This window comes from Glycine soja, chromosome 5 (genome assembly GCF_004193775.1).
Source record: "Glycine soja cultivar W05 chromosome 5, ASM419377v2, whole genome shotgun sequence".
NCBI classification, from domain to species: domain Eukaryota; kingdom Viridiplantae; phylum Streptophyta; class Magnoliopsida; order Fabales; family Fabaceae; genus Glycine; species Glycine soja.
The window spans coordinates 3063993-3083208 of NC_041006.1; the positions used below are offsets into that span (position 1 = coordinate 3063993).

The 19216-nt window shown below is 35.2% G+C and overlaps 3 protein-coding genes across 3 annotated transcripts; 1 reads left to right on the forward strand and 2 right to left on the reverse strand.

Annotated features, from left to right (window-relative positions):
* The first annotated feature begins 3455 nt into the window (after window positions 1-3455).
* Window positions 3456-8715, forward strand: LOC114411940 (protease Do-like 9). The gene is made up of 9 exons (XM_028375689.1): window positions 3456-4203; window positions 5129-5328; window positions 5686-5866; window positions 5981-6172; window positions 6806-7038; window positions 7833-7934; window positions 8016-8066; window positions 8171-8275; window positions 8360-8715. Exons 1-9 carry the CDS (start codon window positions 3612-3614, stop codon window positions 8456-8458), a joined length of 1755 nt encoding a protein of 584 aa, XP_028231490.1. The 5' UTR covers window positions 3456-3611; the 3' UTR covers window positions 8459-8715.
* Window positions 8673-10500, reverse strand: LOC114411941 (WAT1-related protein At4g15540-like). Its single transcript, XM_028375691.1, has 4 exons — window positions 10061-10500; window positions 9819-9977; window positions 9570-9721; window positions 8673-9007 (listed from the first exon to the last, which is right to left on the reverse strand). The coding sequence occupies exons 1-4, from the start codon at window positions 10280-10282 to the stop codon at window positions 8932-8934; spliced, it is 609 nt and encodes a 202-aa protein (XP_028231492.1). The 5' UTR covers window positions 10283-10500; the 3' UTR covers window positions 8673-8931.
* A 2813-nt stretch (window positions 10501-13313) lies between these two features.
* LOC114413793 (WAT1-related protein At5g40240-like) lies at window positions 13314-15263 on the reverse strand. Its single transcript, XM_028378328.1, has 5 exons — window positions 15204-15263; window positions 14620-14811; window positions 14354-14512; window positions 14112-14263; window positions 13314-13984 (listed from the first exon to the last, which is right to left on the reverse strand). The coding sequence occupies exons 1-5, from the start codon at window positions 15261-15263 to the stop codon at window positions 13825-13827; spliced, it is 723 nt and encodes a 240-aa protein (XP_028234129.1). The 3' UTR covers window positions 13314-13824.
* Window positions 15264-19216: the final 3953 nt, after the last annotated feature.

Consider the following 19216-nt stretch of genomic DNA (forward strand, 5'->3'; position numbering starts at 1 on the left):
GGGTGAAGGTAGTTAGGTGCATTTATAAGATAACTAACAACCATGGTGATTGGTGACCACCATTGCCATGTCTGTGTTGTAACCATCATCACCGTGGGGACTAATATTTAGTAACGTATTTTATTTATATTCTATACAATTACTTGATCCATAGTTTCGACCCATCTTTCTCATTTTTATTCTGTGAACTCAAGTTGAACCTCCAAACACATCGAATTTCTGATCACATTGCTATCTACCAACCATGCCACATAATGTTATTAGTTACAACCAATTTCTACATAACACATAACTAATTTAAATTATTAGTAACTGTTGTTAATTATTTTGAAATTTAAAAACTTAAATATATCTCTTTTTATTTATATCGACAATTTAACCCTACCAAGTCAGTCTTATAATTTCATAAGTTCCATATAAAATTAATCGGAACCATAGATCATAAACAGATAGTGATCCAGAGCTACCTAATCATTTTTTAGCATGATGTGATAAGATACTAACTAACATTTACTATAATGAATAATGGATTGTCTATAAGGGCTAGCAGCTGAAATCAAGTCTAAGCTTTTTTTAGCAAAGTGTTTTGTTCCATTTCAGTTCAGTAATATTTTCTTTAGTTTGCACTCTCTTAATAATAATCACAAGGAGTATTTCAAGCCTCAGTACTTATACGAAGTATTTTTGTGTCTTACTATCTTCATTTCAATCACGTTCCATTAGTAAGAGCATTTATGTAAACAACAAGCCAAAAGTTAGGGATATAAATTCTGTATTTTTATTAACAGCATTTATACAAACAACAAATGAAAAATCTCTAAGTTAGAGATAAATTCTATTTTCATTATATAATTACACGAAAAACACAAGATAAAAAAAAAGTCAATGTTTGTCGACTATGAACAATGGCAGCATAAAGATTCATTTAGTAAGATGAGCAAAGCAAATGGTTGTGCAGTAGTGCTGGCTTTATGGGGAGAAAAGGATGGGGGGCTACACATTATTACTGGCATTAACAGGTTGGTGGGATGTTTAAGTAAACATTAAGCAATATGAATGATAGAAGGGGATCCCCCACAAAAAGGATCAAGGAACACGTTATGAACACAAATAGCGTCCTTACAACAGTTGTTAATGCATCATTGTTGTTTTTTCTTTTACCCTTTTTTTTACTCCAAATACTGTTAGAAGCTTAATTTCATTGAGGAAATTTAAGATGCTTATGGTTGAATACCGATCTCCATAATAACATGACCATTTAACAGCAGCTTGTTTGGAGGGTAAAATGAAGTTGAACAGTATGTACATAAAAGAAGTAGAATAGAATAAGTGATACTGATTTTTATTATTTAGATTTTTAGAATAGAATGGATTGGAATAGAATCTAATTCCATTTCATTGATCTAATACTCCTGTTTTCACCTCTAATTTAATAGTATGAGATGGTTAGTCTTTTTCTTCTATCTATTATAAAAAATATCTAAACAGTGAAATAATAATTTGTTTTATTTTAATTCATTCTAATTCACTCATTATTAAATTAAAAGGTAAATTTGTTTGATTAAAGAAAAGAATAGCGGGAAGGGCTATAGGAGTAGTTATTGTATTAGAAATTTTCTTAAATAAAAAAAAATATTAGCTTGTATGATTTTTGAATTGCATGAAAATCTATGTAAAATAATTTTAATGACATCATACACCAAAATTTGTGACTTTTATATATAAGATTTCGGGCCGCGCAGTCGCTGAGTCAATCCAACAAATTCTAACTTCTTTTGCTATTTACAGCCCCATGTAGTTTTAAAAAGATATTATTCCAAAAATACCATTTTCACAAAAACATGATTCGATTGATAAAATACACAATAAAATCATATTTCTATTGTGTAAGAGGAAGTGCAAAAAGAATAATACACAATGAAAATGTGATTCCATTGTGTATTTTGCCAACGAAATAAAGGTTCCATCGGGTAATTTTTTGTGTACCTCTTCTAAATAAAGAAACATAATTATGTTGCATATTTTTTTTATAAATATTCTTAATTAACTATATATGCAAGTTACTTTATTTTTAAAAGTAATCAAATAAATTATGATATAAATTATCTTTTTAAAATTAATTAAGAGACAATTTACCTTTTAATAGTAGTGAAAATCATTTTTAATTTAAAATAAATTAATTAGGTAGAAGTTACACTTACTGAGATAATCAAAATAATTATTATATGAATTATCTTTATTAATAATAATAATTTAATTATGATATTAATAAATTAATTGTATCGTAATTAATTTGATTACATAAAATACGCAACATACATACATTTCTGTTGTATAAAAATATACAACGAAAATACGTTTGTTTTGATGAATCAATACAAATATAAATTAAAAAGCCCGATAAGAAGATCCATTACCAATCCATTTTTTAGTGGGACAATATAAGATAGATTATGTGAGCTAGCGAGTTGAAATCTCTTGGCCCAATTAACCAAAATTAGTAGGTTAAACCAGTTAGTCCAACGAGCTTAGTTAGTTTTGATATTCCTAATTTCAAAATCAACATTGCAAATGAGACTATCAAGCATATAATTTTTTTATGTGAATTAAGAAATTGTAAAGAGTTAGTAACACATTTTCTGACATATTTATTTTGACAAATTATATTTACTATTGGTAATAAAATTGGGTAAGTTTTACTCTTTATTAAATTAATCGCATTAATATTTTTATAATTTTTAATAAAGTTTAACAAATAGGAAAAACATTAATAGTGTTTCATAGGAGAGAAGTAATAAGAAGTGAGGGCGAGTCCACGCATTTTGTGAGTTTGATAGGAGTGAAATACTGTGAAATTTTTAAAATATGGTTAGGAACCATACTGGTAAATTTCTATTCTAAACTAAGAAGAAATGAGTGAAAATGAAGCGTTGTGTTTGACATTTAGTAGGAATAGGTTTTACGAGGATTTAAAATTGTCGAAAAATATAAACTTCGATTATAACCTTAAACCCTAGGCACAATCAATCATCTCTTGCAACATAATCAATGATGTATTTTTTATTTTTCTATTTTTACTCTATTACGCTTAAACAAACAATCCATATGTATTTCAAATCTACTTGTTTATCTTCTTTTTTCCCGTAATATGCTAAACTCATTTCATTAAAAATAAAGCATAAATACAAAGTGGAAGATAATGAAAGATTTGCAGACTAGCATACAAATGAATGAACGATTTGATTCGCTTGCATGGCAGATATTGCTATTACATGTAAAATGCCCATGTTGGTGAATGACTTAAGCAAGTCATGTACATGCTTGCAATAAATGATACCAGACCTGAGCTATGAATTATTAGATAGTGCAATGCTAGAACACCTTTTAAAAATTTAATAATAAAAAAAGAACAGCTGTTTTATTTATTTTTTTCAATATAAATGCTCCCTAGATAGTGGTTTACTCGGGAAAAATCGAAATATAAGTGACAAGACCCGAATGAAAATGAGTTTGATTTTTTCTGTGCTTTGTTTCTTCCTAGGTATGAATCTGCTACAATTTCTCTGATTCTGAAATAACAATAACTCATAGTAATACCCCCAAACAACAAAATGGGAGATAACAAACGTAAGAGAGGACGCAAAGCCAAAACCCCCGCCTCCGAAACCCTAGACCACCCCGCCCCCGTCACCACCACCGCTCCAAATTCCACCTCCACCGCCATGGACGATGTCTTCTCCGTCGGCAACGTCGAGCTCATCGACACCACGGCCTCTCCGCACCACCGCCGCCTCCGCGCCCGTCCCAACCACTCCGAGAAGCCCCACGCTCTGCCCACGGGGCGCCGCCACGCCCGCCCCCTCGACAACGGAGGCGGTGACTTCTCGGTCCCCAGCGACGTCGTCGGGGTTTCCCCTGCCGTGGCGATGGAGGCGGACCCGGCGGCGTGGGTGGCAAGGGCGCTGCCGGCGATGGACTCGGTGGTGAAGGTGTTCTGCGTCCACACGGAGCCTAATTTCTCGCTGCCGTGGCAGAGGAAGAGGCAATACAGCTCGAGCAGCAGCGGGTTTGTGATTGGCGGGAGAAGGGTTCTCACCAATGCGCATTCGGTAGAACACTATACACAGGTCAAGCTCAAGAAACGTGGCTCTGATACCAAGTACTTGGCCACTGTGCTCGCCATTGGAACCGAATGTGACATTGGTAACAACTATCTCCTTGTCATTTATTTACTTTGAATTTAATACAAGGATGATAGAGTAGTAGAAATTTAGAATCATTAGACAATAACAGTGAATAAGTGAAGGGAACTAACATATATTTGTTACTGTACATACTCACTATATGGATGAGATTAAAGTATATTATATACAGAAATATATTTATCCGCTCTATGACTTCATTAAGAACCAACAAATTGGGATTTAATATTTAAAAATGATTTATTGCTATTTGAAGCTATTGTATGAAACTAGTTGTAGCATGGTTCTAAACTGCGGTTGCCATTGCGGATGTTGCGGCATGAAACTATTATATGTTTGCACTGAATATGAAAAAGAATTTTACTATTATTCTAATTATTGGTATATGTTGTATTAATGAGATGGTACAACTTTTCATTCATTTTAAGATTTGGTATCCCGACATCCCGTACGACCACACCCATTTGACCATTGACACTTAGAAGTTAGAATAAAAGATTGAATTATGCGTTTTTGTCTTTTTAGACAATAAAAGTGGAATAGAACGGTTCTAAGGTTCCGTTGCAGCTCCATTGTGGCTATGCTGTGGCATTTCATGTGATTGAAATTCAAACTGCAATTACTGGCTATTGTGGTCACGGACAGCTCTGCAATAGCAATATTGCGGTTGTGGACTCCAATCTAAAACCATGAGTTGTAGTATCGTAATAGTGAGGTTATGAAGAATAAGCTGTGTCAAGCCTTCTCGTTATATGCCTTTGCTTGTGTGTACTCATAATGGATGATAGATTTAGTTGGGGATTTTTTTTTTTTGAGGGGGGGTTACAGAATCACTAATTCTCATCCTCCAAAGTATTACTAAGGAGGCTTTTTGCTATACTTCTTAATATGAATTCAAATTAATGCATTTGATTTTACACTTGTAGCCATGCTTACAGTTGATGATGATGAGTTCTGGCAAGGGATGTCACCTGTAGAGTTTGGGGAATTGCCCACACTTCAAGACGCAGTTACAGTTGTGGGCTACCCAATTGGTGGAGACACTATCTCCGTCACCAGTGGTGTTGTATCACGCATTGAGATTCTATCTTATGTCCATGGTTCTACAGAACTTCTAGGTTTACAGGTTAGGTTGAAATGATTAGTCTTCCATTGTTATTCGTTATCATTTAATGTCTGTTTGGAGGAGCTTATGGGGAGCTTATTTGAGCTTATAAAAATAGCTGAAGATTCTCATAAGCTCTTTATACCTAATTTCATCAAGTTTCTTGGTATAGCTTATCAAAATAAGCTCTTTTTAGCTTATTCCAATAAGTTTTATGATCAAGTTTATGGCATAAGCCCTCACATAAATGACATAATAGGAGTGTACTGAATAAACATTTAATTAAGGTATAGCCAAAATCCAAATGTTCCCTTAGTTATGAACTTATGATTTGTTTAATGTATCCTGATTTTCCTTCATTAAGGTTGTCTTTTGCAGATAGATGCTGCTATAAATTCTGGCAATTCTGGTGGACCTGCATTTAATGACAAAGGAAACTGTGTGGGGATTGCATTTCAGTCCCTCAAGCATGAAGATGCGGAGAATATAGGTTATGTCATTCCAACGCCAGTTATCATGCATTTTATCCAGGATTATGAGAAGAATGGAGGATATACTGGTAATATGGTAGCTAGGAACTAAGATGTAGATTTCACTTTTACAAGATGCTACCTGAGCATTTTTAGAATTAAGTTTTATGCACTCAGATCTTTCTTTCTCTATCTGCTGTTAGGATTCCCTATTCTTGGGGTTGAGTGGCAGAAAATGGAAAATCCTGATCTGCGAATGGCCATGGGCATGAAACCTGATCAGAAAGGTGTGCGCATTAGAAGAATTGATCCTACTGCTCCAGAATCCAAGGTTTTGAAGCCATCAGATGTTATCCTTAGTTTTGATGGGGTTGATATTGCCAATGATGGAACAGGTGAGTGGTTTTGTTTCAGTTTCTTTATACATTATGCCCAGTATGTAGCTTACATTTGTTTAGGTGTACTTTGTTTAGCTACTAAAAACTAAAAAAGTCTTGAGTAGAACTATTATTTCTTGTTTGATAGCAACTATGATAGAAGAAAATAGTGTTATTTATTAAATGTGTGACCTCTTTTAGAACAACGACAGCATTCGTTGAATTAAATGTGTCACACTGACGACTCCTCACCATATCTCTCAGATTTTGATCTTTTACATAAACCACCTGTTTTATGACTAGAAAGTGCCTTGCTAACCCTTTGTTTGGTGAAGGAGAAATAGGGTGGAGAGGAAAGAAATAGATGGGAAATAAAAAGCTGAGTGTGTTTGGTGCAGGGGAAATGAGAGAGGAAAAACAAAACTCCGTCATCTCTGATTAGTCATAGTACATTGCTGGATCAATTTTAATTCTTATGTAATTTAGTTGTCACTATCTATATTGGTGCACTATTTTTTGTGTTTGTTTACTGATTAGGTAGCAATAATGAGACTTCATGTAATTAACCATCTCTCCTGTGGCCAATATATAATATATCATAGATTTGAGTTTAACAGTCTGTAATATAACCTCTTGGGGTGTTCTTGTCAGTTCCATTTCGCCACGGAGAGCGCATTGGTTTCAGTTATCTCATATCACAGAAATATACTGGGGATAATGCAGCAATCAAAGTACTGCGGAATTCAGACATTTTCAAATTTGACATTAAACTTGATAGTCACAGAAGGCTTATTCCAGCACACAGCAAGGGCAAACCTCCCTCATATTATATTATTGCTGGATTTGTTTTTACAACTGTTTCTGTTCCATATCTTCGTTCCGAGGTCTGTGGCTAATCCAGCATCCCTAATTCCCTATGCATTAATAATTCCGTTATTTGGTGTCTTAGGTGTTGCTGTTTGTTTTACTATTGTTAATATTGATATGGATGCACTTCAGATTTTCAGCACTTTCAATGTTTCTTCCTCCCAAGTGGCATTTGAATGTCTAGTACTTGTGTTCTGGACAAATTTAATCTGATCTGATGATTTGAACTTGTGTAATATCTGTTTAAAATGAAAAATCATTCATCATTGCTGTGTAAAACTCAAGACAGGGATCATTATTGATGAGTAGATCATTGAGATGTTTAGAAATTAAAATAATTTATGCCATAATGATATAGTGGACTGTGCTGGTGAAGTTATTACAAGGTTTTTTTAATGGATGAATAATGTGGTTCAGGTTTCATAGCAATGTCCTGCTATCTGCTGCATTTATATGGCCTATACATAACATGTATTAGATTCTGTGCAAGGACTATGGTTCTGTATAAAAGTTGAAGCTGGTGATTATGTTTATTAATGTATTTATTTCAGTTTCTGTATGTATCTCCCTGTATTGAATGTAATCTAAGTCTAGTCTGTTTGTGACATGTAAGGTTTTGATATTATACTATTATATAAGCTTTCACTCTAAAGTCTCATGACATGAGAAGAGTATATTACCTTGTACCTTTTATTATTGACTTTACTTTTGGCATTAACTATTAAATTCATTCATTCAACCTGCATTTAGTAACTTCCTTGTGGATGGAGCCATTCTTTTCCAACTCATTTTACCATGTATGAATGAACAGTATGGAAAGGATTATGAATATGAAGCTCCAGTCAAGCTTTTGGATAAACTGCTGCATTCGATGCCACAATCACCGGATGAACAACTTGTTGTGGTCTCTCAGGTATGCTTTCTCTCGGTCTTTCTTTCTGTTGTTTCTCCTAAGGACCTTATGATGTCTGATTAACTTTTTGACACATTAAAGGTGCTGGTGGCTGATATCAACATTGGATATGAAGATATTGTTAACACCCAGGTTGGTAATGGTTATGTTCCATCTTTTTTGCTTTTCCTTGCTGACAGCTATATTGGCTTAACTGCTCAGTTTTTTACTGGTTTTTATTCTGTATATCTGTGAAGGTCCTTGCTTTCAATGGTCAACCAGTGAAAAACCTGAAGAGCCTAGCCACTATGGTAGAGAGCTGCAATGATGAATATCTAAAATTTGATCTAGATTATGATCAGGTTCACTTGCCATCCTTCCCCGTTTTATGTGCTTGTGTGAAAATGGCAGTAGCCTTATTAACTAACTAATCCTCTTATATGCAGATCGTGGTGCTTCGCATGAAGACTGCAAAAGCAGCTACTCTTGATATTCTTGCAACGCACTGTATTCCATCAGCAATGTCTGATGATCTTAAGTCATGATATGAATCACAATGTAGTAGATTCTGCATCATGATCTTAAGTCATTATATTTTTAGTTAGATTGTTTCCCTACATGGTACTGGGAGTTATGTTTAATTTAAGTGCTAATGCCTCTTGGGACTCTGATGGTTCCACATTTTGAAAGAGATGATAGATAGGTAAGCAGGATTTACATTACAATTCATTGTCTTCTGATACATTGGCCTTTTTCAAATTTTGAGGGAACTGAGCAATGTAAAGAGTTTCTATTATTTTCACCTATGTGATATATACCAGAGCAGGCAGTGCAAAACAGAACTATAGATTGGCAACAAAGTTTTTCAGAAAAATAAAGATTCTTTCACCACATTGGTGTCTGTTACTTGAATAAAATTGGCCAAGATGAACGTAGTCATCCGTTTGGTTATGCTAAAACGTTTCTTTGGTGGGACTCTAATAGAGGACTCGCTTGGGCAGATGGGGATGATTTTCTATCAACTTGGAGGTCTTCTGCGTTTTCCTCTTTTGATTGTGCCCACAATAATGTGTACAGTCCGATGGCGATTATCACTGCGCCAGTGATATTAAAAAAGGTAAATAGAAAGCAGTTGTACTGTCAGCAAAGATTACCCAAGACACGGTTAAGCAGGCAATTAGAAATTTGGGAGCTAGATTGTTGAAACAAATTGCTTGATGGTTTTATCTAATGTGCAATACCTATGAAGGTTCAATTATCAATTTGATCTCCTAATTATTTAAAATAGTTCAATTTGTTCTTCAAGTTTTAAAAGTAAATCAATTTGGTCTTCAAATTTTTAAAAGTTTCAATTTCGTCTTCAAGTTCTTAAAAATTTGAGAATCAAATTGGTTTATTTTTAAGAATATGAAGATCAAATTAATTTATTTTTAAGAACTTGATAATTAAATTAAATTTTTTAAAATTTGAGGAACAAATTGAATCATTTAAAATAATTTTAGAAACAAATTGATGATTAGTCCAATATGTACTTAAAAACATGTTTCATTATTTCTTATTAGTACAGTACCTTCACTTGTTAGGAAATGAAGGACTGAGTGTTAATATGATATCTGACGATAATAGAGGTGAAAAACAAAGGACAATGAGAATTACCTGCCAAAATGGAGTGTTTCACAAAGGAAGACAACACTCGAAAAGGCAGCAATAGCAATCCCTGCAGGCTTGAACATGCTAACAAATACAGGTCCTTTCCTTTTTATGCACCATGCCGTTACAGAAAATGTCACCGCGCTTCCTGCAATAGCCTGCAATATTGTTTTCCACACACGATACGAATGAGCATAGCAATAAATCCTCGAGTTGGTTTACAACTTGTTTTAAAGGTTTCTAATATGTGCTTACTGAATAGAATATACAGATGAGCTTATCGTTGGGGCTTATTTTCCATACATTTGAATCTCTGACTACAAAGAGAGAAAGTATTTCACTTTGGATGGTTCCAAACAGGCAATAGTAGGCTATTATGGTTGATTGAGATGAATATTCTTTCAGAATTACTGCCTGCAAACAAGCTCAACCACATCACTAAAATTAAAGACCTTCGCAACTATTTAGCTTAGTGGTCTAAATATTAGGAATCTCACCTGAGTAATATTCCAGGCTGCAAAAGAAACAGAGGCAATGGCAAATACGAGACCCCCAATGACCCAGTTACTGGTTTCATCCAACAAAGATGGTTGAATTCGAAAGGTGATGATAAAACTACCCTTATAAAGGGTAACAACTAATGCTCCAGAGATGGACAGCACTGCGCCGATGACCTTGATCTTGCTTATTGAGCTTCCAATTTTCAACTTCTCCATCATATAAGATATGGTTTTTAGTTAAGGCAGTAAAGTAATCCAATTGTTATGCTTATATAATATCATAGTTTCTGTATCGCCAACAACCATGGTAATGATAGAGAGTGTGTTGCTAGCATTTACCTGTACTTATAGTTTTAGTTCTAATGTTGAATGTAACAACATATACTTTATAAAACCTGAGTTGTAAATGTAATTATACACAATGTCTTGCAGTAATAAATTACCTGGGGGTAACCGCTAGCACAAAAGTGATTGCTGGAGACAAATTGCTCGTAGTGGATCCAAGAGTGGCAGAGCTGTAGTCAATGGCGGTGAAAACACAATTCTGCATGACAGTTAAGCTGCAAATCTCCGATGAACAACAATCTTACATTTTTGTGTATGGTGATTATCTTTCCTTATAAAGTAATTGGAAAAAAAAGGTATATAATGCAATCAATTAATTACATAGACACACACAAACCCAAGAATGCCGAGGAGGAAGAACTTGCAGAGAAGCGAGAAAGAGAGGGATGGTCTTGTTCTGCAAACAAGAGGGAGAGAAGTTGAAAATATTGGCAAAGATTAAATAGAGTGAAAGAGTTGTGCTATCTAAAAAAGTTGAAGTTGAAGTCTCAAGTTGCATGGCATGACGTGGTAACTTTATAAAATTAACTTGTGATTCCTACTTACAACAAACAACCTAATAAGAACTAATAATTTCCTTTGTGCTGAGATTTTTAAGGGACACCGTGTTTTCATTTTGTTTTCTTTTGCTCTTAATCTTTAAGTCCAATCTAAGAGAAGGTGAGAGTATAACTGTCTATGAAGAAAGGGGAAGGGAGGAGTATGAGAGTTGCGAGAGCATTGGAGTAGCCAACAAGAACGAAGTGGTTCATTCCTCTTGACATGGCTGCTTTACTCAACGTGGACAGCTCCACGTCAAGGCACTCCACAGTCGCCATCGCTATGAATGGAGTCCATTCCACCAAATTGCGTTTCACTCCCATTTGATCCTTTTCCTTCTCCTTCTCCCCCTGCAGATGTTGTGAATTGGGTGGGTTTTTAACATGAAAAAAAGGTTGGTTAACATCTTGTGGGTTGAGTATCATACTTGGATACCCCATCATATCATTTTTAGACACTTCATTGATTCTCTTTTAATCACATCACATATTATATCTATTATTTTTTCTCTTTCCTGGTGTAATTACTATATGTGGGGTGTCTAAATTTTTTTTCTTCCTTATATGGGTTATTAAGACCACTAATTAGTTCAACAGAGGTATGTATATATATATATATATATATATATATATATATATATATATATATATATATATATATATATATATATATATATATATTGTTTTCCTTGCAGTAGCATCACAATTGACCTTTATCCACCAATAAAAGTGGGAGGCTTCCGATCAATATTTGATGTCCCATCACGTGGCTGCATACTTATAGTTGTATGAAATGCATGGCTGGTTTCATCCCTGAGAATGCAACATCATTACGTGCCCTCCTGTGGCAGTGGTGTGAGACATATTTTATGAATAGTAGAGAATATATAAAAGAGTGTGACTCGAGAATATCAATTTCAACTATAGAGCCATAAATTTAGCAACTAAATTGTCTATACTCTCTTATCACGTGCCTTTGACAACTTCTACCAGTCTTTCGTGATAACATACAGCCTATAAGTACCATATGGCACCAGTAATGCTGCATCTTTTTAAAAGTGTGAGATGATGACATATTAACCTCTGAAAGATAAAATATTTAAATTTAGTTCTTAAATATGTAAAAGTGTAACATATTGGTCGTTGAAGGAGGTTAAATACTATTTTTCCAAAAGTTATAGTATTACTCTATTTGTTCCTAATTTTTTGTTGTTATGATTTTTATACTCCAATTTATTATTTTATAAGTTTCTTTATCATTTCCAATTATTCCATTTATAACTTACTTCAATTTACGATAATTACTTCAGATGGAATCAACGAGAAGTTCGACAGTTTATAAATCCTACTGCTTACGATTTTGACATCTAATTCGATCTATGTGACACATGGTAACAGCTTCTAACTTGAAATTCTTGAGAGCTTGCCTTGAATCCTTCAATCTCTCAGCACTTAAATCATTTATCTTCAACATATTTATCTTCCTAGTTTCAATTTCAATCTCGAGAAATTGAAATTTGGCCAATCTCAAGGTGATGCTTCCAACACTTAATAAAAAATTCTAAGTGGGCACCAACAGATCTAGAGTATAAGCAGGCCCCCTTGCCTTCCTTCCCTGTCTTATGTGCTTGTGTGAAAATGGCAATAGCTTTATTAACTAACCTATCATTTTCTAGGTAGACAGTGGTCCCTATTGGTAAATATTTGTGTTTTAATTTAAAATTTATAAATATATATTAATTCTATTTTATAAAATAATATTTATTTTAGATTTTCTTAATATTTTGTTTTAATGAGTCAAACTAGTTTGTTATATTTGTTGTGACAACTGTAGGTTGATTTTCCAACTGTCATATTTCTAACGGTCATATTTTGTTGTTGCAAAATGCCTATATATATCTCTTTTCTCTTTTCTTTTCTAGAAATGACAGACTGAGAGCTCTGGTTTCTTTCGGCCAAAAATTTATCTCTTTCTTTTCCTATACAAAACTTAATTTTTGTGAGAGCAAGAGCATTGGTGTTTATAAGGTTCGGGAATCATTTCGCTGCACACGATCGGAACCAACGGGTTGTCGTATCTTGGGAGAGGAGCGCAATTAGAATTTCTTACCCGTGCAGTGAGGGCGTTTTCTCTCTAAGGATAGCGTTTACGCGCTTCAACTCAGGCTATTTAATTCTTTCCCCTAATTTAATTTTTCCTTGTGCTCATTGTATGTTATAATGCATTATTTATGTGATGTCAATTAAATTTATTTTGCTACTCTTATTTTGTTATTTAATTCAAGACTGCGCATCTTATTCGTATTTAATTTTCTTTCATTTTTATTTTATTTTCCAACACCCTATCCTTCGCACAACGACTGCAAAAGCAACTACTCTAGATATTCTTGCAACACATTGTATTCCATCAGCAATGTCTGATGATTTTAAGTCATGATCTGGATCATAATGTAGAAGATTCTCTCAAGTCATGCACAGTATCTGGTAAAATTAATGATGCAGATGTGTGGGCTTGACTTAACTTTTGGTTAGATTCTTTCCCTATATGGTGCTGGAGTATGTTTAATTCAAGTGCTAATGCCTCTCGGGACTCTCATGGTTCTGCACTTTGAAAGGGGCAATAGATAGGTAAGCAGGATTTGCATTACAATTAGTCATCTTTTGAGACATTGTCCTTTGTTAAATTTTGAGGAAACTGAGCAATGTAAAGAGTTTTCATTACTTACACCAATGTGATATATACAGACAGGCAATGCAAGACAGAACTATAGATTGGTAAAAGAAAATCCCCTGAAAAGTAATGATTCTTTCACCACACCGGTGTTTGTTGAAAAAATTGACGAAGATGAACTACTAGTACTAGACACTGGTAAATGCTTATGCTAAAACATTGCTTTCATGGAACTCGAGTAGAGGACTCGCTTGGGCAGACGGGGATGACAGTCCATCAACTTGGAAGCCTTTTGCGTTTTCCCCTTTTGATTGTGCCCACAATACTGTGTAAAATCCGATGGCAATTATCACTGCACCAACAACACTAAAACAATGGAAGCACACAAAAATGCTTTGTTGATAACTTGACATTTGATAACAAAGTCCCGTGGTCCAGGTGAACAACATAGCAAAGAACATTTTTTTTTTTCTTTCTAGAATGAGATAGTTACCTGCCAACATGGAGTGTTTCACCAAGGAAGACAACAGTCGAAAAGGCAGCAATGGCAATCCCCACAGGCTTGAACAAGCTAACAAATACAGGTCCTTTCTTTTTAATGCACCAAGTGTTTACAGAAAATGTCACCACACTTCCCACAACAGCCTGCAATATTGTTTTCCACAAACTAATGAGCTTTCAGCTATAAACCCTCAACAATTTACTTGTTTTTTAGGGTTTCAAGTACGTGCTTACTGAATAGAATACAGCGATGAGATCAATGTCAGGGCTTATTTTCCAGTCATTTGGATCTCTGACTACAATGAGAGAAAGTATTGCACTTTGGATGGTTCCAAACAGGCAATAGTAGGCTAATATGGTTAACTGAGATGAATATCCTTTCAGAATTGCTGCCTGCAAACAAGCTCAGACAAATCAATCCATCACTAAAATTAAAGGCCTTCGCACCTATTTAGCTTAGTCGTCTAAATAAATAACCAGACTTAAGAATCTTATCTCACCTGTGTAATATTCCAGGCTGCAAGAGAAATAGAGGCAGTGGCAAAGAAGAGACCTCCAATAACCCAGTTACTGGTTTCAGCCAACAAAGGTGGCAATGGTTGTGTTGGCGAGGGTTGAGTTCGAAAGCTGATGATGGGACTTCCTTTGTAAAGGGTCACTAGTAATGCTCCAGCGATGGACAGCACTGTGCCCTAAAGAAATAAATTAAAAAAAAAAAGACTAAATCAAATAAAAAAGGTATATATGATATTATTTTTGATATAAAAAGTGTTAAAAATAACTAAAAAGATCGTAGGATTCAAACTTAAAATTATCTTTAATTATATTTTCTAATTTTAAAAAAATTATAATTTTAAAAGATAATAATCAAGCACTAATTTAAAAGAAAACAAAAAATAATTAAAGAAAAGATAACATGTAATTTGATTAGTTAAAAATGTGAGAGTTTAATTCCTGCAAATCTACCAGTTCTCACAGGAAAGAACTATGAAAATTGGAAGATTCAGATTAGGGTAGTGATGCGATTCCAAGGGGTTTGGGAGTTCGTAGAAGAAGGTTATATACCTGTGGGAGAGAGAGCAACAGAGGAATAAAAGGCTGCTGATAGAGAAAAAGAAAAGAAAGATTGCAAGGCACTTTTCATTTTGCACCAAAGTGTAGATGGTGCAAACTTTGAAAAGATAGCAATGGCTCAAACCTCCAAAGAAGCATGGGACATTCTGCAGAAATCTCATGATGGAGCCACAAAAACCAAGAAGATCAAGCTGCAAACTCTGAGGAGACAATATGAACTACTACAAATGAAAAAGAATGAATCAGTTGCTGAGTACATCACAAAAGTGCAGACAATGGTGAATTCAATGAAGGGCTATGGAGAAAAGATAACTGTGCAATCAGTTGTAGAGAAGGTGCTTAGAACCATGCCACCCAAGTTTGACCATATTGTGGTAGCCATCGAGGAATCCAAAAATCTTGAAGAGCTTAGCCTAGAGGAATTGCAGGGATCTTTGGAATCTCATGAACAGAGAATGAATGAAAGGATAAATGAGAAGAAAAGTGAACAAGCCTTGCAAACACGGTCTAATCCAAAGAAGCATGGTGATAGATGGAAGAAAGAGAAAACTGAAGGGAAGAGCAATAAATGGAGGGGAAATCAGAACAGTGATAAAGACCACAAGAAAGGAGGGGGATCCAATTCCCAAAACTCTTCAAATAGAAAGAAGTTTGACAAAAGAAGTATTCAATGCTTTAACTGTCAAAAGTTTGGGCATTTTGCTGATGAGTGTTACAGCAAACCCAATAACAAAAGAGAACCTAAAGGTGATGATGCAAAATTGGCTCAGGAAGAAGATGATGACACTGAACAGGTACTGCTAATGGTAACTACTCAAATTGAAGGGGCAAGTGATAATTGTTGGTACCTAGACACAGGTTGCTTCACTCATATGACAGGAAGAAGAGAGTGGTTTCTCAACCTTGATCAATCTGTGAAGAGCCAAGTCAAATTTGCAGATGGTAGAATCTTGATTGCTGAAGGAATTGGGAAGGTCCTTATCAAAACAAAGGATGGAGGTCAGTCTTGCATCACTGATGTACTCTTTGTACCAGGTATGAAAAGTAATCTACTCAGCTTAGGTCAATTATTAGAAAAGGGCTTTATGACTAAGCTTGAAAACAAGATGTTGAGAGTGTTTGACAGAAATCACAAGCTCATTTTGAAGTCCCCTCTTTCAAAAAATAGAACATTTAAAATTGAGATTGATGTGATAGAACAGAAGTGTTTTACTACTACAGTAAACAGTGAAGAGTGGTTATGGCATTACAGATTTGGCCATTTAAATTTTAGAGATCTGATTAAGCTAAACTCAAGAGAAATGGTGTTGGGTTTGCCTCAGATCAAGCCTCCTAGTGAAGTATGTGATGGTTGTTTACAATGTAAGCAATCAAGAAGCACTTTCAAACAAAATGTACCAATCAGGGCAAAAGAGAAACTTGAGGTGATTTACTCTGATGTGTGTGGCCCTATGCAAACTGAATCTCTGGGTGGAAACAGATACTTCATATCCTTTATTGATGAATTGACTAGGAAAGTATGGGTTTACCTAATAAGAAGGAAGAGTGATGTCTTTGAAGTCTTTGAGAAGTTCAAAAATATGGCAAAAAAGCAAAGTGGCTCATTGATCAAGATATTGAGAACAAATGGTGGTGGTGAATATGTTTCTACAGAATTTCAAGAATTTTGTGATCAAGAAGGCATAATTCATGAAGTGACTCCTCCCTACACACCTCAACATAATGGAGCAGCATAAAGAAAAAATAGAACCATAATGAATATGGTAAGGAGCATGTTGAAAGGCAAGAGTCTGCCCAAGTACTTGTGGGGAGAAGCAGTGTCTACAGTTGTCTTCATCTTGAATAGGAGCCCTTCAAAGAGATTGGAAGGAATAACACCTGAAGAAGCTTGGAGTGGTGCTAAACCAAATGTGAGCCATTTCAGAATCTTTGGATCACTTTGTTTTAGGCATATCCCAGATCAGTTAAGAAGGAAGCTAGATGATAAAGGTGAACAAATGATCTTACTCGGATATCACTCAACTGGAGGCTATAAGCTGTTTGATCCAAAGAGTAAGCAGATAATAATTAGTAGGGATGTGATATTTGATGAATCTAGAAGCTGGAACTAGGAGCAGAATACTGAAATGAAGGGACCTTCAATAATGATAAGGTCAGAAGAGGAAGAAACAAGTGAAGGGAATGGTAATACCACTCAAAGAGAAGTGAGACCCCAGAGAAATGCACCCAAACCAGCTAGATTTCAAGGTTTTGAGATGTTGTCTGATGCTGATGTAAGTGCAGATGGGAATCTTGTACATTTTGCTCTATTTTCTGAAGCAGAACCAATAAACTTTGAAGATGCTATGACTGATCAGAGGTGGGTTGAAGCTATGACAGAAGAGCTTAAATCTATTGAGAAAAATCAAGTGTGGGAGCTAGTAACTCAACCAAAATCGAAGAAGCCCATTGATGTGAAGTGGATCTATAAGATTAAGACAAATCCAGAAGGCAAGGTGGTCAAGTATAAAGCTAGACTTGTGGCTAGAGGATTTTTACAGAAAGCTGGGATTGACTACAAAGAGGTGTTTGCACCAGTTGCTAGAATTGAGACTATTAGAACAGTAGTGGCAATTGCTAGCCTAAAGAATTGGACAATGCACCAACTAGATGTGAAGTGTGCTTTCTTAAATGATCCTCTTGATGAGGAGGTCTATGTGACTCAGCCACCTGGATTCTCTATAGCTGGCCAAGAGTCAAAGGTTCTCAGGTTGAGAAAAGCTCTTTATGGACTTAAGCAAGCCCCAAGAGCTTGGAACAAGAAAATTGACAGTTTTATGATGAAAATTGGCTTTGATAAGTGTAGCTGTGAGTTTGGAGTCTATGTAAGATCCAAATCAGTAGGTAATATCATTATTATATGCCTCTATGTGGATGATTTGTTGATCACTGGTGGTAATGAAAGTGAGATAGCAGAACTGAAAAGGGAATTGATGAGTGAGTTTGAAATGACAGATATGGGGGTTCTATCCTATTTCCTTGGATTTGAATTCAAGAAGACTGAGAGAGGTATTTTGATGCACCAGAGCAAGTATGCAACAGAAATATTGAAGAGATTCAACATGGTTGAATGTAATTCAGCAGCAACACCAACAGAGGCAGGTCTTGTACTTGAAAAGGAGGGCAAGGAAGACAAAGTCGATGCAACTGAGTTTAAACAGATTGTTGGTTCTCTCAGGTACTTGTGTCATTCAAGACCTGATTTAGAATTTGCTGTTGGACTGGTAAGTAGATATACGAAAGGACCCAGAATTCCTCATCTCCTAACTGCCAAGAGGATTCTAAGGTTCATAAAAGGGACCATCAATGCTGGAATTTTATTTCCAAATAAAGACAATAACAACTCAGAGGAATTGATGGGATATACTGATGCAGATTGGGGAGGAGACAGAGATGACAGAAAGAGTACTACAAGTTACATATTCATGTATGGTGCAACACCAATATCGTGGTGTTCTAAGAAGCAATCCATAGTGGCTCTATCAACATGTGAAGCTGAGTATGTTGCAGCTGCAATGAGTGCTTGTCAAGCTGTCTGGTTGGACACATTACTACAGGAATTAAAAATCAAGGAGAGTGATGGAGTGAAGCTTTTTGTGGATAATAAGTCAGCTATAAGCCTGTCAAAGAATCCAACCTCTCATGGTAGAAGCAAACACATAGAAATAAGGTTTCACTATCTTAGGGATCAAGTGAACAAAGAGAAATTGAAAGTGGAGTACTGCTGCACATTTGATCAACTTGCTGATATTTTAACCAAACCCCTCAAAGGGGAGAGGTTTAAAATGTTAAGGGACAAAATTGGCTTGATGAACTTAGGAGATCAAAATTAAGGGAGGGTGTGAGAGTTTAATTCTGTTTTGGCTTTGTATATAAGAGAGAGTAACAGAATTTTAAAATTCTGTTATAAGTGCTAGCCTAAGAGTGAAGGGTTGTTACTTTGTTTTGCTTGTATAAAAGGGCAATCATACATCTTAATAAAGG

Excerpts from the sequence above, each read along its gene's own strand:
- LOC114411940 (XM_028375689.1), top strand. The coding sequence starts at position 3,612 with ATGGGAGATAACAAACGTAAGAGAGGACGCAAAGCCAAAACCCCCGCC. Across the intron at positions 5,329-5,685 it reads CAGAACTTCTAGGTTTACAG|ATAGATGCTGCTATAAATTC; the intron begins GTTAGGTTGAAA and ends TGTCTTTTGCAG. Across the intron at positions 7,039-7,832 it reads TTCCATATCTTCGTTCCGAG|TATGGAAAGGATTATGAATA; the intron begins GTCTGTGGCTAA and ends ATGAATGAACAG.
- LOC114411941 (XM_028375691.1), bottom strand. The coding sequence starts at position 10,282 with ATGATGGAGAAGTTGAAAATTGGAAGCTCAATAAGCAAGATCAAGGTC. Across the intron at positions 9,978-10,060 it reads CAGCCTGGAATATTACTCAG|GCAGTAATTCTGAAAGAATA; the intron begins GTGAGATTCCTA and ends GCTTGTTTGCAG. Across the intron at positions 9,722-9,818 it reads TCATCTGTATATTCTATTCA|GCTATTGCAGGAAGCGCGGT; the intron begins GTAAGCACATAT and ends ACAATATTGCAG.
- LOC114413793 (XM_028378328.1), bottom strand. The coding sequence starts at position 15,263 with ATGAAAAGTGCCTTGCAATCTTTCTTTTCTTTTTCTCTATCAGCAGCC. Across the intron at positions 14,812-15,203 it reads CAGCAGCCTTTTATTCCTCT|GGCACAGTGCTGTCCATCGC; the intron begins GTTGCTCTCTCT and ends TTATTTCTTTAG. Across the intron at positions 13,985-14,111 it reads GAAACACTCCATGTTGGCAG|TGTTGTTGGTGCAGTGATAA; the intron begins GTAACTATCTCA and ends CCATTGTTTTAG.